Consider the following 25,272-nt stretch of genomic DNA (forward strand, 5'->3'; position numbering starts at 1 on the left):
ATAATGGCAAGCAAATTGATAATTCCACTGCTTCTAAGAAATAAGTATTAAGCATTTACAATCTCTCAGGCACTACTATTAAATACAACTTCAGAAGCTTGTTGGCATGTACACTTGATATATTCCCTGTACTTACGTGGTCTATCAAAAACGACTTAAATTTTATCCACTGTAATGATCCCTTATGTTAAAATTTACTATTAAGGAAATAATGATCCAATTATTTCTAAAGTCACATTATAATCAATATTCATTCTGGAAAGTTTTAAGTAAGTGGATCAAAAGCAATGAAATACTAAAAAAGAAAAAAACTGGGGTGCCTGGGTGGCTCAGTCAGTTAAGTGGCTGCCTACGGCTCAGGTCATGATCCCAGGACCCTGGAACTGAGTCCCGCATCAGGCTCCCCGCTCAGTGGGGAGTCTGCTTCTCCCTCTCCCCCTGCTGTGCTCTCTCTTGCTTTCTGTCAAATAAATAAATAAAATCCTTAAAAACAAAAAAAGAAAAATACTATGCAAAGATATACAAAATTACTTCTTTATAAGCAACTTGTAAAAAAAAAAAGAACTCTATAGGAAACAAACAGGGTTGCTGGAGGCGAGATGGGTGGGGGAATGGAGTAACTGGGTGATGAGCATTAAGGAGGGCACTTGATGTAATGAACACTGGGTGCTATAGGCAACTAATGAATCACTAAACTCTACCTTTGAAACTAAAAAAAATTTAAAAATTACAAAAAAATTTTTTAAATAAAATAGATCTCACAAAATAAAAGATGGACCAACTTTAGAAAATGTGAATCTGTATCAAAACACTGAAAATATAAACTTTTTAAAGACTAGTATTTAGGGGTGCCTGGGTGGCTCAGTCAGTTAAGCATCTGTCTCCGGCTCAGGTCATAATACCAGGGTCCTGGGATCGAGTCCCACATGGGCCTCCTTGCTCAGCGGGGAGCCTGCTTCTTCCTTTGCCTGCTCTGCCTGCCACTTCCCCTGCTTGTGCACTCTCTCTCTCTCTGACAAATAAATAAACAAAATCTTATAAAAAAAAAAAAGTTTAAAAAAAAAGATTTCTCAAGACATATTTAACCTACTGAAAATAAAAATAGTGCTCTACTTAGAAACAATTCCTTGACAGCCATCTAGAGTTGGCATGAATATATGAAACTACACATCTGACAGGATATCATGTATCCTGTATTTTTAATGAATTCCAAATACCATTCCATTAGGTAATCCAAATTACTTAAGTTTTACTGTATTAGATGGACCACTTACATTTCTGAAGCAGGCATTAACCATATATGTTGGTGATTCTTTTTATTATCCTTTGATTGTGACTCCAGGGTTAACATTAGACACCAAAGGCTGAAATACTCCAAGTGTGTAAGCTTTAGATGTTGGGTTTCTTCTTTTATTTTGGGCAGCATGCCAATCGGGACTGAACTGTCATCCATCTGTTGTTCAACAGCTCTAAAGAGAGATGTATATAAAACATTTTACTGGCTAGCTATAAAAATGAAGTTATTTCTAAAATAAGCATACATACATAATGATCACTGTAACTTATAACCACAGGTCCTAATTTTCTTTAAAAGTCATTTCAACATTCTATAAGCCAAATGGCTTTTTACAAAATGAAATGCTAAAGAAACCGAGTATAGCATTATTTTGCCGTTAAGGACTATAACCCTAATAGCTACTTAAATTTGGTATACTCTAGTTTTCATTAATATAATGGTAGCAAGTCTCGGCTTTTTGTACAACTGCATTTCTCAAAATCACAGTATTTGTACATCCAGCTCTGGGCCATTAGAAAGTCAACATAAAAACATGGAGAATTATGTGGAATATCAATTGTGCTTAATACAAAATTTCTGAATTTTTATATAGAAACAATTATGTTATAGGATAGCATACAAAACACAGAGAATAAAATTTCAAAAAATGTGCTTGTACTATAGGCCCAAACTTCCCATAGTTCATTGTCCTCTGCATTAAGAGATCATTTATTTTATATAATACTTTGAGGGCGCCTAGGTGGCTCAGATGGTTAAGCGTCTGCCTTCGGCTCAGGTCATGATCCCAGGGTCCTGGGATCGAGTCCCACATCGGGCTCTCTGCTCCTTGGGAGCCTGCTTCTCCCTCTGCCTCTCTCTCTCTGTCTCTCATGAATAAATAAATAAAATCTTTAAAAAAAAAAAGATACAGACTCTCTGGGGCACCTGAGTGGCTCAGTCGTTAAGTGTCTACCTTCGGCTCAGGTCATGGTTCCAGGGTCCTGGGAGCCCCACATCGGGCTCCCGGCTCCATGGGAAGCCTGCTTCTCCCTCTCCCACTCCCCCTGCTTGTGTCCCCTCTCTCGCTATGTCTCTCTCTGTCAAATAAATAAATAAAATCTTAAAAAATAATAATAAGAATACTTTGAAAAGTCCTTTATGGGAATTTTTAGGCTGAACTGGAACTTTGGTCTTGATTTTATCTTATTTCCTTTTCTGTATTTACATCTAACTACTTTTTTGTGTCCTTCAAAACTTTCACTGGCCTATTAAGGTATAAATACAAATGACTGGTCTTAAGACAGCTAATAAACTTCCCACATGTAGAAAAATAGACATATAGGCCCCTGGCTGACTCAGTCAGTGGAGCATGCAATTCTTGATCTTGGGATTGTAAGTTAGAGCCCCATGTTGGGTATGGAGATCACTTAAAAAAAAAATCTTGGGGCGCCTGGGTGGCTCAGTCGGTTACACTCTGCCTTCAGCTCAGGTCATGATCTCAGGGTCCTGGGATCGAGTCCCACGTTGGGCTCCCTGCTCAGTGGGGAGACTGCTTCTCCCTCTCACCCCTGTTCTCTCTCACTCTCAAATAAATAAAATCTTAAAAAAAGAAGAAAAGAAAAATAAACATATATAAACAGAAAGACAAGTCTGTTGAATCATATCAAACTGTCTGTCTGGAAGAACCAATTTCCCTGCTTTTAACTACACAAGGCATAAAATTAAAATAGTAACTAAGAAATAGAAGAATTCTTGAAGTATCACTTAGAAAAGCTGTATAATATTTAAAATTCCTATACCAGTTCCATTTTTTTTTTTTTTAAGATTTTTTTATTTTGGGGACACCTGGGTGTCTCAGTTGGTTAAGCATCTGCCTTCAGCTCAGGTCATGATCCCAGGGTCCTGGGATCGAGCCCCGCATCGGGCTCCTTGCTCAGCAGAGAGCCTGCTTCTCCCTCTGTCTGCTGCTCCCCCTGCTTGTGCTCTCTCTCTCTCTGACAAATAAAAGAAAAAAAATTTAAAGATTTTTTTATTTTTAAGTTACACTCTACATGGGGTTCAAACTTAAAACCCTGAGATCAAGTCACATGCTCCCCCAAATGAGCCATCCAGATGCCCCTATACTACACTCTTCTTAACCAGATTCCAGTAAGTCCGAAAATTATTTCATTTCCCCAGAAACTATGTGCATCAAGATTAAAATAACCACTTTGGGAAAAAGTCTAAAAAGCATTCTGTCATTCCCCAAGGAAATAGGCTGGTTACAAAATATGAACTGTGTTTTTTTTAATATACCCTTCATTTTAAAAATACTACCCACAAAGAAAAATCACTAAAATGAAATCATCAGTGCCAGACCAGACAACAAACAAAGTTAAATCATTCTGAGTTGAGTAAACATAATTTTGGAAGACAATGTTTTTACCTGCTATAAAGAGCACAGTTGCCAATTTGTGAACAATATTTACAAGTTTGCTGGTCCTCAATTATTTGTGGCAAAGGAGCAAGCTTTGTCTTCTCCTTTTCAATAGCAGATTTGCTAATACGGTGAAGCAAAGAGAATGCCATCTGGTTTCTTAGCCTTAATAATTCTATGGAAAAAAAGGTGGGGATGTGTTTAAGAATTAAGTTTATATCTTTATCATGTAAAACTTTCAGATTTAAAAACATAAAATGAACATTGATGTTTCCCAATACACTAGAATAACTTAACATTTTGGTGTATATTTGCTTAAACTTTTGTTCACTTCATAAGTTCTTTTAAACAACCATATATCTCATAACTAGTAAATATTATGAAGTTGGTATTTTTAGCTAAATGCTATGGATAAATACAGCTATCTAGAATGTCCCAAATATAAGACAGGAAGTTTAAAATAAATGTTTGTATAATAAAATTTTAAAAGGTTAAAGATCTTTTCAACTGTACAGTATATTGTTAAAATTCTTTTTTTAAAAATATCACAACTGGGGGGGGCGCCTGGGTGGCTCAGTCGTTAAGCGTCTGCCTTCAGCTCAGGTCATGATCCCAGGGTCCTGGGATCGAGCCCCACATCGGGCTCTCTGCTCGGCGGGAAGCCTGCTTCACCCTCTTCCATTCCCCCCTGCTTGTGTTCCCTCTCTCGCTGTCTCTCTCTCTGTCAAAATAAATAAATAAAATCTTTAAAAAAGGGGCGCCTGAGTGGCTCAGTCGGTTAAGCGTCTGCCTTCAGCTCAGGTCATGATCCCAGGGCTCTGGGATCAAGCCCCGCATCGGGCTCACTGCTCAGCGGAGAGCCTGCTTCTCCCTCTCCCTCTGCCTGCCACTCTATCTGTGCTCTCTCTCTATGTCTCTGTCAAATAAATAAATAAAATCTTTAAAAAAAAAAAAAATACCACAACTGGGGTGCCTGGGTGGCTCAGTTGGTTGAGCGACTGTCTTCGGCTCAGGTCATGTTCCTGGAGCCCCAGGATCGAGTCCCGCATCAGGCCCCCTGCTCAGCAGGGAGTCTGCTTCTTCCTCTGACCCTACCCCCTCTCATGTTCTCTCTCTCAAATAAATAAATAAATAAATCTTTAAAAAAAAAAAAAAGTTGGTTAAAAATACCACAACTAAAAATACATAAGTAAGCAAGCAAGCAAATAAATAAAACCGTAACTACACATTACAACCTATATTAGACCTCACAAGTACAGTGAATGATTTTTAGGTATATATACAGATTACTAAAGGTTAAAGGAAACAAACAAAACCCAGAGAAGGAAATGCAAAGAGAGAACAGCTCGACCTCTTTTATCAAGATGGTTGGCCGGCACAGGGTACATGTGGCCGGTCTTGAGGTAAAGGAGCAGGCCAGCCTCGGGGTCAGCTCTCCTCTCTTGGCTCAGCACTGTGTACAGAACAAGCTGTGAAAACATTGGACATTTTGTCAACGAAAACTAACTTTCATATATCCATGCGTGTTTAGCAATCAACACATACTGGAATTTTAAAATCAAAAGGTCGGGGCGCTTGGGTGGCTCAGTCGGTTGAGCAACCGACTACTATGGGTTTCGTCTCAGGTCATGATCTGAGGGTTGTGGGATCCAGCCGCACAACCAGCTCCTCGCTCAGGGGGGAGTCTGCTTGAAAGATGCTCTCCCTCTGCAACCCCCATCGTAAGCACACATACAAACCCCCGTGCTCTGTCTCTAAAAATGAATAAATCTTTAAAAAAATAAAAAATAAAAATACAAAAATCAAGGGGCGCCTGTGTGGCTTAGTTGTTAAGTGTCTGCCTTCGGCTCAGGTCATGATCCCAGGGTCCTGGGATCAAGTCCCGTAATGGGCTCCCTGCTCCAAGGGAAGCCTGCTACTCCCTCTCCCACTCCCCCTACTTGTGTTCCCTCTCTCGCTGTCTCTGTCAAATAAATAAAATCTTTAAAAAAATAAAAAAATAAATAGAAAATAAATAAATCAGAAGGTCAATTAAGCTATTTCTATTTTGAAAATAACATGAAAGAAATTAATACAGATAACACAATAATTCAATGTCAAATATTTAACTTCTGCAACACGAACACTGTCTATGCTTCTCAGTTTTACACAATAAAGAAATACACAGAGGGCGCCTGGGTGGCTCAGTCAGGTAAGCATGTGCCTTTGGCCCAGGTCATAATCTCAGGGTCCTGGTATTGAGCCCCAAATCAGGCTCCCTGCTCAATGGGGAGTCTGCTTCTCCCTCTCGCTCTGCCCCTCCTCCTGGCTGTGTTTTTCTCTCATTCTCTCTCTCTCTCAAATAAATGAAATATTTTTTAAAAAAATACATAGAATTTTTCTTAGTAAAAATTTAGGTGTGTCTCTGTCAAATAAATAAATAAAATCTTTAAAAAAACAAAAAAAAAGAAGGAAATTAACCAAACTATATATTCTGAAGTTCACAGTCTTTAGAAACTATTTTCCCTGTTTCAAATAATAAATGAACTAAAAAAATAAATAAGTGAACTAAACATTAAAATGCATATTATTTATGTCATAGTTACTGGGACAACTAAATGAGACTATACAAAGTTCACTGTTTTTTGCAGAGCATAAGTCATTATTAGCTACATTAAATTTATGTGGTGCTCTCCAAAGAAACCATCTAAGACAAGTTAGAAACAGCTGGTTTACAGTTCATGAAACCACCTTAGCAACAATAGCAAGTTACTTAGTCATATACAACCTGCAAACAAGCTAGTATGTTTTCCAGGAGATTTCCAAGATTAAAATGTTGAAAAATTTATGTCTTTGTTTGTCTTTTAGTAGACTCCACACACAGCCTGGAGCCCAGTGTGGGGCCTGATCTCTCGACCATGAGATCAAGACCTGAGCTAAGATCAAGAGCTGGAAGCCTGGGCTATCTGGGTGGCTCAGTCGTTAAGTGTCTGTCTTTGGCTCAGGTCATGATCCCAGGGTCCTGGGATCAAATCCTGCCTGGGGCTTGCTCAGCGGGGAGCCTGCTTCTCCTTCTGCCTGCTGTTCCCCCTGCCTGTGCTGTCTGTCTCTCTGACAAATAAATAAAATCTTAAAAAGGAAAAAAAAAAATGAGTTGGAAGCTTAACCAACTGAGCCACCCAAGTGTCCCGGATTTATGTCTTTAAATCATAAAATTTCAGGGGCGCCTGGGTGGCTCAGTTGGTTAAGCATGTGCCTTCAGCTCAGGTCATGATCCCAGGGTCCTGGAATCGAGCCCCACCTCGAGCAGGGAGCCTGCTTCTCCCTCTCTGCCTCTACCCTGATGCCCACTCCGCCCTGGCTCATGCTCTCCCGCTCTCTCAAATAAATAAATAAATAATACATAAATCATGAAATTCCAAAATACCAAGACCAGTCATTATAATTAACATACCTAGGTAGGAGAAAAGAAAGATTTATGTTAATTAAGTCACTATAAATAATGTTTCAGATAATTTTGAAGTACAACAAAAGATTGTTATGTTTACCAAAGAAAAGAAAAGATGAATAAAAACTTGAATTTAACATAATGGTAAGACATGGTTCTATATTTCATTTTAGATAATAATCATTAAAATCAGATTAAGAGTCAAAAATAAAAGAATGGATTTAGACTGATGTTTTCTAAGAGTATCCTATGTTAGATATTACATGAAAACAATAGTTCCATGGTAAATTAAGTTTAGGAAACAATGGGTTTATTTATTTATTTTTTTGTTTTGTTTTAAAGATTTTATTTATTTATTTGACAGAGAGAGACCCACAGCGAGAAAGGGAACACAAGCAGGGGGAGTGGGAGAGGGAGAAGCAGGCTTCCCACGGAGCAGAGAGCCCGATGTGGGGCTCGATCCCAGGACCCTGGGATCATGACCTGAGCCGAAGGCAGACGCTTAACGACTGAGCCACCCAGGCGCCCGAAACAATGGGTTTACACATACCTAAACCAAATCCATATTACTCTGATTTCTCAGAAACTTTAATATGCTACCATGCATCATTAAATCTCCAAATATACTTGGTTTCTTCAACTTTTATCACCAAGGAATTCTTTTTTTAGGAGTATCTGTTTGGTTTGGCAACATAAACTTGGCAACACTGGCTTATAAATTCAGCTGTTGTATTTCTTTACTAGAGAAAACTTTCTGCTGTAGACATGTATACATTTATAAACAATTTGAGTAGCCTGGATGCATCCCAAATTGAAAAGTACTATATGAAACTTAATAAAAAATCACCCAAATTGAACCAAAATATATAAAGCAGACCTATATTTTTCAGTATACTAAATATTCAGACAATTTTCTTATTAAGACTTACACCTACCTGACTACGGTGTTCAATAGAATTTAATTCTCTGCCAGTTTTAAGTTCCAATGGCATTATCTTATACTTCGTTTTACATCCTCGATGTATTTTCACACCAACTGTGACATCTATTTTGCCTTTCAATCCAAACCTTGGGGACCAAATGCTTTCTTCAATGTCCAATGAGTTTATGACTTCAATATTACACGTTGAATTATTGTTATTACCATCACTTGGCCTAAAAAATTAAACACAAAAATACTTCATTAGAACACTAAGCACAGGGTGCCTGGGTGGCTCAGTTGGTTGGGCGTCTGCCTTCGGCTTGGGTCGTGGTCCTGGAGTCCCAGGATCAAGTCCCACGTCGGGCTGCCTGCTCGGCCGGGAGTCTGCTTCTCCCTCTGCCCTTCACCCTGCTTGTGTTCTCTCTCACTCACTTTCTCTCCCTCTCAAATAAATAAATAAAATATTTAAAAAAAAAAAAGAACACTTAGCACATTTCTCTTTATGCTGTTATTGACTCTACTATACAAAGAGAATGTAGGGATGGGAAACCAACAACATACGTTTACAGCAGTGATTCTCAAAGTGTGGTGCCTAGAGGAGCAGCATCAACATCACCTGGGAACTTGTAATAAAAGCAAATTCTCAGGCCCCACTCCAGACCTACTCAATCAGAAATTCTGCAGGTGAAGCCCAGCAATTTGTCTTACAAGCTCTGCAAGTAGGGGTGCCTGGGTGGCTCAGTCATTAAACATCTGCCTTTAGCTCAGGTCATGATTCCAGGGTCCTGGGATCGAGCCCCGCATCGGGCTCCCTGCTCCGCGGCAAGCCTGCTTCTCCCTCTCCCACTCCCTCTGCTTGTGTTCCCTCTTTCGCTGTGTCTCTCTCTGTCAAATAAATAAATAAAATCTTAAAAAAAATGTCACATGTATACTTAATAGAAGATAGGTAATGAAACTTTTAACATTGCTAATAAAATTCATTCCCCTAGGAAATGAAGTAATGTGATTTCAGACCTAGATCTGTGGAATAAATGACAGTATTTCAATTTAACTACTATGATTTTAATCAACATAATGCTGTAAAACTCCTTCGAGAACCACCTGATTGAGAATATGGTATTGTGAAGATGAAGAAAATTTACACTTAATTACCTATGGGTGAGAAAGTCTCTCTCTTTTTTTTTTTAAAGATTTTTATTTATTTGAGGGACACCTGGGTGGCTCAGTTGGTTAAGCGACTGCCTTCAGCTCAGGTCATGATCCTGGAGTCCCGGGATCGAGTCCCACATCAGGCTCCCTGCTCAGCAGGGAGTCTGCTTCTCCCTCTGACCCTCCCCTCTCTCATGTGTACTCTCTCTCACTCATTCTCTCTCTCTCAAATAAATAAAATCTTAAAAAAAAAAAAGATTTTTATTTATTTGACAGAGAGAGAGTGAGCACAAGGAGGAGGAGCAGCAGAGGGAGAGGGAGAAGGAGAAGCTAGCTCCCCGCTGAACACGACCCAAGCCAAAGGCAGACGCTCAACTAACTGAGCCACCCAGGCGCCCCAGGTTGTCTCTTTAAATGACCTTTAAAGGTCTCATTCTCTGTGCTAAAGTCTAAAGATTTTTTTCTTTAAAGATGGCTATATGGGCGCCTGGGTGGCTCAGTTGGTTAAGCGACTGCCTTCGGCTCAGGTCATGATCCTGGAGTGCCGGGATTGAGTCCCGCATCGGGCTCCCTGCTCGGCAGGGAGTCTGCTTCTCCCTCTGACCCTCCCCCCTCTCATGTGCTCTCTCTCATTCTCTCTCAAATAAATAAATAAAATCTTTAAAAAAAAAAAAAGATGGCTATAAACTGCTACGAAAATGACACAAGCTAAAATACAGAGGAGCGCTTCCTTCACAGAAGGACATACAAGATTCCATTGGAAGTAACTGAAACAAACAAACAAAAAAGCTTTATACCAAGATACAGAGAGAACACTGGGCTGGGAATCAAGAATTGTTACTGTAGACTCAGCCCCACCACTGGTTTTTCGTATAAAACCTGGACTAGTCACACCACTCACTGGATCTCAATTTCCTTATTTGAAACCTAGGAGTTGATCTCAAAAATCCCTTTCAGGTCAAAGACAACTCTGAATCCCACACTTTCCCTGGCTTCCTAATATACTTGTTCCAGGCTACCTAATTCCTTGCTGGTCCATCATCAGCCTCATTCGATGGATTCTACTCTTCTCTCCCTCTGTCCTTACACAGCCCACTCTTAGCTGCCAGAGTTCCATGCCTCTTCTGTTGCCCTACATGTTCTCTCTAAGCAATGCCCTCCAGGTCTATGTTTTCAACTACCACCAGTAGAGAGTTCTTGGAGGGTTTTAGTCTCCCTGTAACACCAGGACCAACGCATGGAATACCTATATGCTGAATAGGTTAAGTCCATGAATCGATGAGAAAATGGCAGCTTATCACTGCAGAAACAATGAATAAATCTTAACCGAAAGAAAAAAACATGCAGACAAAATGCTAAAACAATTAAATAGTAAAAGAAAAGCTAATATCTGAAACAAGGAAAAGGGATATCCACAACTTTAATTCTCAAGCAAATTTAAATTACTCCAAAATAAATAATAAGGAAGGACCAGAAAGGTGTATAGTGAGGGAGGGTAAACAAGGATAAATAATTAGGAACAACAGAGAACAAAAATTAAGTTTGTAATTATTACAGAAAATCAATAGAGACCAGAATGACAGAAATACTACAAAACAATGAAACAAATCAGGAGAATGACTACTTAATAAACATTTATCTGTTTATCACAGTGAAGACTAATGCACTGAGACCCACCCCCTGTTCTAGACATAGGCAATCTGCTCCAAAGAAATAATAAAGAACGAAGCATTTATAAATTAAACCCATTTATTACAGCCTTTTTTTTTAAGGGAGGGAGCTACTGGTAAATTTAAGACCACTGCAGAAAAAAAGAATATGAAAAATAAACCCAATTCTAAAAGCACGATAAGCCTCATTTTTTTAAACTACCATTATTAAAATATATATCAAAATCCTGGCAAGCTGACTGTGGTTATGATTACAGAACTCTAAAAATATACTAAAAGTCACTGAGTTGTAAATAATAATAAAATAAATAAAAATAATTAAAATCCAGATACAGGACAGAGGCGCCTGGGTGGCTCAGTCGTTAAGCGTCTGCCTTCAGCTCAGGTCACGATCCCAGGGTCTTGGAATCAAGCCCCGCATCGGGCTCCCTGCTCCGCGGGAAGCCTGCTTCTCCCTCCTCCACTGCCCCTGCTTGTGTTCTCTCTCTATCAAATAAATAAATAAAATCTTTAAAATAAATAAATAAATAAATAAATAATAAAATCCAGACACAGGACATTTAACCATTGCTAACAACCTTCTAAAGTGATTACAAAATTCTCAGAGAATTCTAGCAATATGTAAAAGGTGGTAAAATTTCCAAATATCTTTGATGAAGTAGTCCACTTGGGAGATTTTAACGCCAAGAAATAAGTGTCCCATAGGTCAACCCTTCCACTTGTATACTCTCATTCCTTCTCCCATATTCAAGACATAGCTGACCTTTCCCATCTCTCATGATGACTTCTGCCCTTTCTATGGAATTCTCCCCATCTGCATATGAACACATTATACCTCTCATCTTCAAAACAACAACAAAGCTCTCTTAGCTCCACATAAACCTCTGGCTACCCTTCCATTTCTATGTGTCCCTCATATAATAAACCCTCACTACAGCTGTCTAACTCCCTGTCTCCAAATCCTCCTCTACCATTCTCCCTTGACATCCTTCTTATCACATTTTCTCCCCTGGAATCACTGCTGCCTTTTCTTTCCCTCACACTCCACATCTAATCCAAAACTACCAGTTCTACCGCTAAACTCTGACTAAAGTCCAACTGATTCTCATCACTTCCACCACTCTCACTGTGGTCTCAGCCAAAGAAAATTTATATAAATGGAAGCTGTGCCTATTTATTTATTTAATTTTTTTTTAAAGATTTTATTTATTTCAGAGAGAGTGAGAGACAGAGAGCATGAGAGGGAGGAGGGTCAGAGGGAGAAGCAGACTCCCTGCTCCGCGGGAGGCCTGCTTCTCCCTCTCCCACTTGCCCTGCTTGTGTTCCCTCCCTCGCTGTGTCTCTCTCTGTAAAATAAATAAATAAAATCTTAAAAAAAAAAAAAAGGAAATTACATCACAACCCTCCCATGCAAGCAAGCTCTCCATCGGCCTCTTATCTAATCAGAATAGCAGCCAGAGTCCTCACATGGCTTATGAGGCCCCAGGAAAGCTACTTCTGCTCCTTCCTTCCTCACTCTGCTCCCGCCACACTGGCAGGTGTGCATCACCCGAGGGGCTTTTGCCTAGAATGCTCTTCCTGGGGAGAGCTGCGCAGCTACCTCTTTCATCTTCATGCTTCACCTCCATGTCATCTTACCGGAGGCCTTTCACAATCATTCAGTGGAAATCATATGTCCCACCACCACTACTACCAACTCCATGTTCCTTCTTAGGTTGTTCTACCCTGCATTTACCACAGTCCGCACCCCCCCCACCATTGTTTACTTGTTCAGTAGTATAGAAGCCCCATGAAGTCAGCTGCTTTCCCCTCCCCCACCCCCGCTATGATAATCCCAGCACCTAGAACATTACCTGGCACATATTAGGCACTCAATAAATATTTGCTGAATGAGTAAACAATGATAGAGGAAAAAATGTATTACTTATAAACTTATATGAATGCTTCTTTAAGGGGAAAAACAATAAAATACCAAATGCCAAACCAAGTTAAATGGTTAAACCCAGTATTTGAACAGATAGCACAAATCCACAAGACAATCAACATGTGACACAGTCCATATAGGATAGTAATAGAAATGCATATGAAATTAGGACCCCCAGACTATTTACAAATTGGTTATTTTATTTAAAAAACATACTGACAGGAGCACCTGGCTGGCTCAGTCGGTGGAGAATGCGACTCTTGATCTTTGAATTCAAGTCCCACATTGGGTGTAGAGATTACTTAAAAAAAAAAATGTTAAAAACATACTGATATACAAAAATCAGAAGATTTTATTATAACGAAAGTAGAATTTCTATTCATTAGATTATTTTTTGTTCTGGAAAGACACTCAGGACTGTAATTTATAAAATAAGCAAACAAAAAAGCTAGTTGTACTAACTAGACCTTTAAAAAGCTTTAATTCAAGGTACAGAATAAAATCCTGATCTGAACATATGAACACCATATAAACAAAATGAGTTTCTTACAGAGAGAGCTGCATCTGGGGGAAGTCACCTGAAGTGTATTTATGCATGAAATCTCCGGCCCATTTAGAAAATGAAGGAAGATACTCCTCTACTTCTTGTTTTATCTCCTCTTGATTCAGATTTAAACGATACCTGCAAAATAAGAGATTAAACAAGAAAGCATAAATATGAAAAAAGTAAATAAGGACAAAAACATCCAAATAAACAAGTTATCCATCAACTAATTAACGGATGTATAATGTGATGTATACATGGGGCACCTGGCAGCCTCAGCTGGTAGAACGTAGAGTGTGCGACTCTTGATCTCAGAGTCATGGGTTCAAGCCCTACACTGGGGATAGAGTGTACTTTAAATAAAGAAAATCCTTTTTTTTTTAAAGATTTTATTTATTTATTTGACAGAGAGAGACACAGTGAGAGAGGGAACACAAGCAGGGGGAGTGGGAGAGGGAGAAGCAGGCCTCCCGCGGAGCAGGGAGCCCGATGCAGGGCGTGATCCCAGGACCCTGGGACCATGACCCGAGCTGAAGGCAAACGCTTAACCACTGAGCCACCCAGGCGCCCCATAAAATCTTCTTTTTAAATGTGGTGTATACATAGAATGGAATATTATTCAGCCTTAAAACAGAAAAGAGCAGAGGCCTATCAGTCCACCAAAAGAACTGATTCAGCAGAGAAGACAAAATTAGCAACACTAGCTCTGCCAAGATTGCTTCTCCTGAGCACAGTGGCAACCTCAAGCTGAAAGAGAAGCTGACATTCCTCAGGGGAGCAACTGCTAATACAAGAAAGCCCCAAATGATCACACATTCAGACTACCAGAGGCAAAGGTTATCCTTGCAAAAGGCTGCTTGAAATCTGGCAGAGTCCTTGGCTAGCAGCAACATGCCACACCTTAGCACTTACGCCCCTGACACAGCCATCGGATGTCACCACATGCCAGGCCCCAGCCACCAGGCTGTGTGACGAGAAGAGGCCTGAAGGCAAGGTGAGCAAGACCAGCTCTGCCCATTGCAGTGGGTGCCCCTGAACCCACGGGGCACACCAGGATGTCCAGGGCCCTGCTCAGCCTGTTCTATGACTAGTGTCTTCATGGTATAAAGCCCATCATATGTACCATGATGTATACTACTTAATCTTACAAAAAGAATCTACACACATCTAACAGGTGAATCCAAGTAAAGAGTATATGGATGCTATCTGCACTAATCTTGCAACATTTCTCTAAATTTGAAATTATTTCCAAATAAAAAGATTTTTTAAATGTTTTAAGCGCATATATTCTCTGGCCCAACAATTCTACTTCTACGTATTTAACCCAAATATATGCCTCACAGGTATGAAATAAAGGATATATAAAGGTATTTCCTGGTTTGTTTTTTTTTAAGATTTATTTATTTATTGGAGGTACAGAGAGCAAGAGAGAGTGACCAGAGACAGAAGCAGAGGGAGAGGGAGAGAAAATATCAAGCAAACTCCATACTGAGCACGGAGCCCAAGGCAGGGCTCAATCCCACGATCCCAAGATCATGACTTGAGCTGAAATCAAGAGTTGGACGCTCAACCAACTGGGCCACCCAGGGGCCCCTAAAGGTATTTCTTATACAATTGCTAATAAAAGCAAAGATTGAAATGCCAGAGGGATACTTAAATAAATTATAATACATTCATACAATGAAATATTATGCCATTATTAATGAAAAATGACAGTTCAGGGGCGCCTGGGTGGCTCAGCCGGTTGAGCATCGGACTCTTTGATTTCAGCTCAGGTCATGATCCTGGGATTATGAGATCAAGCCCTGCAACAGGCTCAGCGCTGGGCTAGGTGTGGAGCCTGCTTAAGTTTTTCTCTCTCCCTCTCCTTCTGCCTCTACCACCCCCCACCCACTCTTTCTCTCAAAAAAAAAAAAAAAGAGAGAGTGAGTCAGCTCAGTAAGCACTAATATGGAATGATCACCAAGCTTAACCTTTAAGTGCACAATAATGTGCATAGTATTCTACAATTTACCTAACAAAAAATATATATGTACACATACCCACACACACACTGTCACACATAAACATTTGAAATCTCTGTGTAAGGACATGCAAGAAACTGGTAACAGTGGTTGCCTTTGGGGCACCTGAGCAGCTCAGTTGGTTAAGCGTCTGCCTTCAGCTCAGGTCGTGATCCCAGGGTCCTGGGATTGGATTCCTCATCAGGCTCCCTGGGATTGAGTCCCACATTAGGTTCCTTGTCTTCTGCATTTAAATTCTCCTTTATAATTTTAGCCAAGTCACAGCAAAACAACATGTAACAGCCTGGTCTTTCCAGAGATTATTAAGATACTTAAGGTAGGATCTTCAAGCCTAGACTTTTATAGGTATTAACAAGAGGGTAAAGCATAGAAGATAAAAATCTGGGGGCACCTGGGTGGCTCAGTGGGTTAAGCATCCAACTGTTGATTTAGCTCAGGCCTTGATCTCAGGGCTGTGAGTTCAAGCCCCACGGTGCGCTCCACACCGGGTGTGGAGCCTGTATTTAAAATAAAATCTGGGGCGCCTGGGTGGCTCAGTTGGTTAAGCGACTGCCTTCGGCTCAGGTCATGATCCTGGAGTCCCTGGATCGAGTCCCGCATCGGGCTCTCTGCTTGGCAGGGAGCCTGCTTCTCCCTCTGACCCTCCCCCCTCTCATGTGCTCTCTCCCTCTCTCTCATTCTCTCTGTCTCAAATAAATAAATAAAATCTTTAAAAAAATAAAAAAATAAAATAAAATAAAATCTGTTCTGGGGCGCCTGGGTGGCTCAGTCATTAAGCGTCTGCCTTCGGCTCAGGTCATGGTCCCAGGGTCCTGGAATCGAGCCCCGCACTGGGCTCCCTACTCTGTGGGAGGCCTGCTTCTCCCTCTCCCACTCCCCCTGCTTGTGTTTCCTCTCTTGCTGTCTCTGTCAAAAAATAAATAAAAATCTTAAAAAACAAACAAACAAAAAACAGTAAAATAAAATCTGTTCTAAGGACTGTAATAAGATAGAAGGATCGATGAGAGGGTAGAAAAGAACTTTCAACCTGTTGTTTTAGGGCCTGGGAATTTTTTAAAAAGTTTCCACTTGATGGGACGGACACCTGACTGGTTCAGTCAGTAGAGCATGCAACTCTTGATCTTGGGGTGGTGAGTTTTCATCCCACACATGGGGCAGAGTTTACTTTAAAAAAAAAAAAAAGCGGCACTATGGCTTCCTACTTGCTCACTTTCTTAGACCCTTTAATCTGAAGTAGCAGCTGCTATGTTGTGAGGAGAGGCTCACGTGGCAAGAAACTGAAGCATCATGACAACAGCTGTGAGTGTATCATCGTGGAGGCAGGTCCTCCCTTCAAAGGACTGCACCTCCAAATGGGAGACCCTGAGCCTGAAGCATCCAGCTAAGCCACCTCTGAATTCCTAACCTACAGAAACTATAAGGTAATTGATTACTTGTCATTTTAAGCCACTAAGTTTTTTGTTTGTTTTTTTAAGCTACTAGGTTTTGATTTGTTTCAGGGCAATGATCAATACAACACACAACAGGTATCACTGTACGTTGATTAGGGTATGACAAAAAAAGTTAAAACTCTGAAATGCCAAGGCGGGGCGCCTGGGTGGCTCAGTCGTTGAGCGTCTGCCTTCGGCTCAGGTCATGGTCCCAGGGTCCTGGGATCGAGTCCCACGTCGGGCTCCCTGCTCGGCGGGAAGCCTGCTTCTCCCTCTCCCACTCCCCCTGCTTGTGTTCCTGCTCTGGCTATCTCTCTGTCAAATAAATAAATAAATAAATCTTAAAAAAAAAAAACAAAAAAACTCTGAAATGCCAGAAACAAGTGTTGGCAAGGATGTGGGGGGGAAAAAACCCAAAAACCCTCATGTACTGTTGGTGGGAATGCAAACTAGTGCAGCCACTGTGGAAATGGAGGTTCCTCAAAAAATTAAAAATAGGGGCGCCTAGGTGGCTCAGTCGGCTAAGAGTCTGCCTTCAGCTCAGGTCATGATCCCGGGGTCCTGGGATCAAGCCCCGAGTTGGGTTCCCGGCTCAGCGGGGAGTCCGCTGAGCCCCTCCCCCCTGCTCCTGCTCTCTCCCTCTCTGTCTTTCTCTCTCTCTCTCAAATAAATAAATAAAATATTTTTTAAAAAAATAAAAAAGAAAATGTTTTAGGACAATAGATCATGTCATTAGTAAATCAGTTGTATGGCATTTTGGAACACATATTTTCCACATAAACAGGGAAAGAGAATTACATCTGGGGAAAAATTACATTACAACTAGTTTGGAAATCAAAATTACCCCTAATAAAAATATTTCTGTGAAAAAACATGGTCTGCAATAAGAGTCACAAAGAAACAGCAGAATATGTTGACGCTCTGCATGTAGTCACTCATAAAATGCCAACAATTAGCCATTTGTGGGCTTATGTATATTTTCTCCACTGTCACAAAAAGTCAGCAAAATAGGTATTATCACCTTTTTCAAAATTTTTAAGTAACCTGTTCAATCCTAAAACTGGCAAAGCTAGAATTTAAAACTAGGTCCATCTGACTCCCAAACCCATACAATTTACAGTATGTCACATTTCTAGAAGTAAGCCAAATGTTTTTCACACTCTCAGAGAGCAGCTGAAGAGTCTATTGTGCAGGTGTACAGAATATCCAGATATTTTTAGCTCAAGAGTTTCTATTCTGCAATTTCAGAAGCTCCTCACAGAACAGGAGTGGGGTACTACATCCCTGAATCTGCATTCTAGTATTACTCTGATTTATATTTAATAGTCTAATAACCAAATACCTTATAGATTACAGGAAAGAATGTTCTATAACAAAATAGTACCTACAGTACATCTTGTAACTACTTACATTTCCTTAAGATGCCTTATTTCTTGAACAGTTTGAAAAGCAAATTCTTGTAGCTTTTCTGGGGCAAAGCTATTGCTTATTGCTTTTTGAAATACTTCATGAAGAACTGTACCAATGAGCATTTGGTGTGTGGCCGGATCAGAGCTCTATTAAAAAAAAAATCATACGTTTTACTACAAGACATATTAACAGACATGATCCCGTATTTATTACCTATCCTATTAAACCACCACAGCCAAAGGGCACTGGTGAGACAAATGCCAAAATATTAAACAATTTTTTTTCTAGTTAGTAAAATTATAGATGACTTTCACTTTAAGATTTTTTTATTTAATTTATTCTTTTGAGAGAAAGAGAGAGCACAAGCATGGGGAGAGGCAGAGGGAGAAGTAGACTCCCCGCCGAGCAGGGAGCCCGATGCGGGGCTCGATCCCAGGACCCTGAGATCATGACCTGAGCTGAAGGCAGACGCTCAACTGACTGAGCCACCCAGGCGCCCAACTTTCACTTTCTTCTATTCAGAATTACCTGATTTTACAAGCATGTTATTTTTTAAAAATCAGTAATTTCCATTTTGAAATCAATAGAAGTAACCCTATATGAAAAAGTTCAATGTATTCTCAAACGCTTAACATATTCTTTTCTAATTTCACTTTATAATCTACTCAAATAAAACCCAATAAAGCCATAGCTCCTAAATTCATGTAAGTGAAAGATATTACTCAAACAGGGGCGCCTGGGTGGCTCAGTCGTTAAGCGTCTGCCTTCGGCTCAGGTCATGATTCCAGGTCCTGGGATTGAGCCCCGTATCAGGCTCCCTGCTCGGCAGGAAGGCTGCTTCTCCCTCTCCCACTCCCTCTGCTTGTATTCCCTCTCTCGCTGTGTCTCTCTCTGTCAAATAAATAAATAAAATCTTTAAAAAAATAAATAAAAATTAAAACTACAATTAATTGATAACTAAGACTATTGGAAAATGTCTAGGCATTTTTCCTTCTTTTTTTTTCTCTTTGCTCAGCTGTATTTTTGGCTTTCTACATACATATAAATTGTATAATTTAAAAAATACCCCAGGGGCACCTGGGTGGCTCAGTCGTTAAAGCATCTGCCTTCAGCTCAGGTCATGATCCCAGGGTTCTGGGATCGAGCCCTGCATCAGGCTCCCTGCTCCACAGGAAGCCTGCTTCTCCCTCTCCCACTCCCCCTGTTTGTGTTCCCTCTATCACTGTGTCTGTCAAATAAATAAATAAAATCTTTTAAGAAAAAAATACCCCAAAAGAAGAAACTCTTTTAACAAATAAAACCCAGGGGCGCCTGAGTGGCTCAGTCGTTAAGCGTCTGCCTTCGGCTCAGGTCATGATCCCAGGATCCTGGGATCGAGCCCCGTATTGGGCTCCCTGGTCAGCGGGGAGCCTGCCCTCCCTCTCCCACTCCCCCTGCTTGTGTTCCCTCTTTCGCTGTGTCTCTCTCTGTCAAATAAATAAATAAAATCTTTAAAAAAATAAAAAATAAAACCCAGGTTCTTCAACAAATGGCACTGAAGCAAAGAGGGTGAGTATAAGGCAGAACCAACAGAGATTAAAAGAAACTCAGGAGGGCGCCTGGGTGGCTCAGTTGGTTAAGCAACTGCCTTCAGCTCAGGTCATGATCCTGGAGTCCTGGGATCGAGTCCCGCATCGGGCTCCCTGCTCAGCGGGGAGTCTGCTTCTCCCTCTGCCCCTCCCCGCTCTCATGCTCTATCTCATTCTCTCTCTCAAATAAATAAATAAAATCTTAAAAAAAAAAAAAAAAGAAACTCAGGAGACATACCAACCAAACATAACACAAAGACCTTGTTTGAGAGAACCTGGCTGGCTTAGAGGAGCACGCAAATCTTGATCTTGGGGTTGTGGGTTCGAGACCTACACTGGGGTTAGAGACTACTTAAAAAAAATACAATCTTAAGGGGTGCCTGGGTGGCTCAATTGGTTAAGCATTTGACCCTTAGTATCCACTCAGGTCATGATCTCACAGTCTTGTGATCAAGCCCTGCCACGGGCTCTGTGCACTCAGCGCAGAGACTGCTTCAGATTCTCTCTCCTTCCCACCCTCTCTGTCAAATAACTAAAATCTTTAAAAAATAATAAATACAATCTTCAAAAAAAAAAGACCTTGTTTGGATTCTGACTGATTCTAAGAAAACAACTGAATAAAAAGATATTTTCTTGGGAACCTGGGTGGCTCAGTCGGTTAAGCGTATGCCTTTGGCTCAGGTCATGATCTCAGAGTCCTGGGATGGGTCCAGCATCAGGCTCCCTGCTCAGCGGGGAGCCTATTTCTCCCTCTGCCTGCCGTTCCCCCTGCTTGTGCTCTTTCTCTCTCTCTGAGAAATAAATAAAATCTAAATCTATCTATCTATCTATATATCTTTTTAAAAAAAGATTTTATTATTTGAGAGAGAGAGCACAAGCGAGAGAGAGAGAGAGCGAGTGCACAAGCAGGGGGGAGGGGCAGAGGAAGAGAGAGAAGCAGATTCCCCACTGAGCAGGAAATCTGATTCAGGGCTCGATCCCAGGACCCCAGGATCATGACCTGAACTGAAGGCAGATGCTTCATCGACTGAACCATACAGGAGCCCCTTAAAAGATATTTTCAATAAAAGACATTACAGGAGTGCCTGGGTGGCTGTCAGTTAAGCGTCCAACTTTTGATCAGCTCAGATCACATGATCTCAGGGTCATGAGATGGAGCTGCACAATGGAGCTATGTCCAGCTTGGTGCTGAGCATAGAGCCTGCTTGAGATTCTCTCTCTCCCTCTCCCCCCACCCCACAAGGACACTCTCTCTCTCTAAAAAAAATAAATAAATAAAAAGATAAAAGATGCTACAGATAGGGGCGCCTGGGTGGCTCATTCGTTAAGCGTCTGCCTTTGGCTCAGGTCATGATCCCAGGGTCCTGGGATCGAGCCCCGCATCAGGCTCCCTGCTCAGCGGGAAGCCTACTTCTCCCTCTCCCACTCCCTCTGCTTGTGTTCCCTCTCTCGCTGTGTCTCTCTCTCTGTCAAATAAATAAATAAAATCTTTAAAAAAAAAAAGATGCTACAGATAAATTGGGCATTATAATAATTTAAGGAATTACTGTTCATTTGTATGATAAAGATATATTTTTTAAAGATCCTCAGCTTTCATTTACTTGCAAAATAATGTTTGAGAACAGCAAAATGGATACATGGGAGTTTACTTAAAAAAAAAAAGTGTGGGGCGCCTGCGTGGCTCAGTCCGTTAAGCATCTGCCTTCTGCTCAGGTTATGGTCCCAGAGTCCTGGGATCGAGCCCCACATCGGGCTCCCTGCTCAGCAGGGAGCCTGCTTCTCCCTCTCTCTCTGCCCCCCCCCGCTCATTCTTGTTCTCTCTCATTCTCTCTCAAATAAATAAATAAAATCTAAAAAAAAGAGAAAAAGTGTAAAAGTGCTCTGTAACTCTAAAACCCTGTAGAAACATTAGCTGTTAATATTATTCACCCTAAAAGTTTCATTCAGGACAGCTCTTCTCATACACCGAATACTACTGGCTATGCTTGTGCCAGAAATCAGCATGTCTGGATATAGAATTAAATATCCAAAATCTTCATCTATTATCCAAGTATCAGATAGGCAGTCTCCCTCCAAATGAATGATGTCCCCTGGCTCCACTGGTAAAGAGCACCTACGAACAAAGCAAAGTATACATAGTTTAGATTCCTACATTTAAACATATTAAGGAAGCCTCAAAAGTAAATGAATATTTTATCCGAAGGAATAGTATTTGTAAATTTCTGGGTCTTTCAAAAAAATTTAATACTAGGATGCAGTCTTTTGAATCAACTCCTAGTCACTCTACTCCTTTCTACCTTTGAAATATACCTGAGAATACTCAAGGGTCTTCCTTAAATACCAAAAAGGAAAACTGCTTAATGTTACCATCTACTGCAAAAGCTACCAAATCTTTAATAGTGTTAGTACATAGCTCCAATTATGGATTAGGTTGTTTCTTTTTTTTTTTTTTTTTAAAGATTTTATTTATTTTTTTGAGAGAGAGAGACAGAGAGAGAGCATGAAAGGGGGGAGGGTCGGAGGGAGAAGCAGACTCCCTGCTTGGCAGGGAACCTGCTTCTCCCTCTCTCTCTACTGTTCCCTCTCACTCTATCAAATAAATAAAATCTTTAAAAAAAAAAAAAAGACTTCTAGCATATCTACAGTTTCTGTAAGTCTTGAGGCATGAAGCCAAACCCAATGTGTTAATAAAATCATATTTATAATTTTTATCTAGACAAAGAGCCTAAATAGACAAAAATTAGACCTCCACTTTCTTGCATTTCCCCTTCATCCCTCACATACCATACTTTGCTTGAGTAGAGAAATCTAGGGTTTAAGAATGTTCGTATGCTGTAATTAATTTTGCTCTTAGTGAAAAGCTGCAATCTTAAAAAGTACTGGGAAATTTTGGAAGTAGTCATTTATAGGTCCCTTTGTAGTTAATTTTCAAATGACAATAAAAACCAAGTTCCAGAATAAGGAGCTGGAGATGCTGGGGTAACAAGCACAATTTTTACATGAAATTAATTCAGGTTCACATCTACTCCCTTTATTAACAATTAAATTACAGCAACATCCACACAAGCCTATGTGATGAGTTTTAAGATGGTACCCTTAAGCCAGATAGGTGCTCAAAGTCACACGAAAATTACCAGTTATTCCTAAGGATACACAGTTCTTTATTTTCTAGTGACTGGGAAGCAGTGATGATTAGGTGTTTTTCATGGGTTCCTTCTTCATTCTGTACAATATTGACTGCTAATACCAGGTACCGGTTATCTATTCCTCGGCTCAGAACTGTTTTAGAAAAGGAAGCTTCCACCTTCTTCTGAAATCTGAAACATATACAAACACAACTACTGTACCATGAAATAAGAAGCCATCCAATTTTCTTTATCTACAAACCAACCTTCTCGATTTTCTAGGTTTGTTTCTTCTAGAAAGCTTATCATAATGACCATTAGCTAAATAGGTAAAAATTAAGAGAGTAAGGGCACAGCAGAATTCCTATGATAAAAACTTCCCAGAAGTAATGCCATTTAAAACATGCTTATGATATGGATTTTTCCAAATACTGTATAAGTTCTTAGGAGGAGCTCTGTGGGACATCCATGATAATGAGGATTAAGGATAAATTGAAAAATACTAAGTAACAAATTCCTACCACTGGTGCAAACCTTCCCAAAGTACAAGCAAAAGGAAATGTCTTGGACACTATCCTTTTTGTAAATGAAAGGGATATTTGTTAGGGAAAAGCATAGTGTGGGTGGTTTGCTGAAGACCTACTGTGAGTCAGCGTTACATTAATCTTTAGGCCTACTTAGAAATCATCTACTCCAAACTACTATTTAATGAAGAAAATCTTTCTATAAAATCTCAGTGAGAATCAACTAGCCCCTACCTCGCAGAGAAAAGCAAGCTTACTACCTGTCATGTTAGCTCATTCCTTCATAGAGTAACTCAGGCATTTCTTATTTATAATGGGCAAGTCAACTTCACAATACTTTTATCCATTAATCCTAGCCGCCTGAAAACAATGCAGAATTCTCTAATCGTTCTAGAAAACATTAAGTCCCTCATTAGTCTTTCCAGTTTGACTGCAGTCTTTGTCAGTGACAGTACAACAGAATCCAACGTCATTACCTCTCTAATTGTAATACCCAACCCTAGGCTCTATTACTTTGTAATCGCCTCATTCACCTACTCCAGGAAGCCTCAGGCCATGAATTTCCCAAGGTCGGCTGGGATGCCTTAAGGATTTTCGCAAATGATAATGCTGATCAAAACCCAAAATGCAAAGATCCGTAAACAATAATTAGCATCATTATTATTAATTGAAAATAATTCCACACCATGATTGTGGGTCAAGCTGCCCTAACCATTTAGTCCAAGTTGAGGGTAGAGAGCTCTCCTGGGACAAGATTCCCCAACTAAACCTTGAGAAAAGCATCTAGCACTTGCAATTTCCCTTTACGAGGGCGTTTAAGTGGCTGGCACGCCCTGAATTCAGGCAAGTGATATGAAGAGAAAGAATGAACTGTTGGGTGAGCAGTCTTTGGGCTCTGGCCCGAGTGTGGCGCCAAAGAGAACACTACGAAGCAGACCCCAGCTCCGGAAACTCGTCGGGCGCCCGGAGCAGAGTCATTTAATTCCGAGCCCGGCTCCGCGGAGACGTGGGTGCGGCCTCTCCCGCTCCTTTCTTTCAAATCTCCCGCCTGGCTCCCAGACCCTCCCTCCGCTCCGCTCACAGCTCCGCCGGCCGCTCGGCCTCTTCCTGGAGACTCTTCTTCAGCAGCTCCAGTTCTTCCAGTTGCGCCATGGCAGGCGCGGAGAATGCAAACTGTCGCCAGGTAAAATCAGGGAAACACAGCAGCTCCCACGAGAAAAAGAAGCGCGAGTTTGTGAGGCGCCGCGCGCATGCGCCTCCCCGCGTGGTCCCAAGGGACCTGCGCGAAGGGGCCCCTCCCAGCCCCGCGGGTTCCACGCGGAGCCCTGGGTGGCGCTGTTCTTAACAGACAGTCTTTGCTCCCTTGCTTTAGGGTTTGGGAAACAGGGAGTCTTCATAATCGGGCCCAGACTAAATGCTTCCGCACTTTCCTTAGAAACGCCAACCTTTGCTCAACACAGACTCTTAGAACAGAACCAATGGCCCAAACCCAAGTGTCCCTTGTTAGCTTGCAGAATTTTCCATTTTGGGGAGAAACAAACTCCCCTCCTTTTTTTTTTAGATTTTATTTATTTATTTTTGATCGAGAGAGAGAGAGCACTGGCGGGGAGGGGCAGAGGGAGAAGCAGACTCCCCGCTGAGAAGGGAGCCCCAGGCCGGCTGGATCTCAGGACCCTGAGATCATGACCTGAGTGGAAGGCAAGCAGAGGTCTAACCAACTGAGGCACCCAGGTGCCCCTGCCTTTTTTTGTTTTTTTTTGTTTTTTGCTTTTTGTTTTGTTTTTAAGATTTATTTAGTTTAGAGAGAGGAAGAGCGCGCGCGAGCATGAGCAGGGAGGAGCAGAGGGAGAGATTAGGGAGCCC

The 25,272-nt window shown here is 40.9% G+C and overlaps 1 protein-coding gene across 1 annotated transcript in view; it reads right to left on the reverse strand.

Annotated features, from left to right (window-relative positions):
• Positions 1-24,597, reverse strand: part of DNA2 (DNA replication helicase/nuclease 2) — a 45,518-nt gene extending 20,921 nt beyond the window's left edge. The window contains exons 1-9 of the mRNA XM_021699851.1: positions 24,491-24,597; positions 22,895-23,077; positions 21,690-21,873; positions 18,193-18,338; positions 13,335-13,466; positions 8,055-8,274; positions 5,044-5,161; positions 3,702-3,867; positions 1,275-1,469 (exon numbers count right to left, since the gene is read on the reverse strand). Coding sequence (XP_021555526.1) covers positions 1,275-1,469; positions 3,702-3,867; positions 5,044-5,161; positions 8,055-8,274; positions 13,335-13,466; positions 18,193-18,338; positions 21,690-21,873; positions 22,895-23,077; positions 24,491-24,561 — 1,415 coding nt within the window. The 5' untranslated portion in view covers positions 24,562-24,597. The remainder of the gene's footprint in view (positions 1-1,274; positions 1,470-3,701; positions 3,868-5,043; positions 5,162-8,054; positions 8,275-13,334; positions 13,467-18,192; positions 18,339-21,689; positions 21,874-22,894; positions 23,078-24,490) is intronic.
• Between the last annotated feature and the right edge of the window lie 675 nt (positions 24,598-25,272).

The sequence above is a fragment of the Neomonachus schauinslandi genome, chromosome 6 (genome assembly GCF_002201575.2).
Source record: "Neomonachus schauinslandi chromosome 6, ASM220157v2, whole genome shotgun sequence".
In the NCBI taxonomy this organism is placed as follows: Eukaryota; Metazoa; Chordata; class Mammalia; order Carnivora; family Phocidae; genus Neomonachus; species Neomonachus schauinslandi.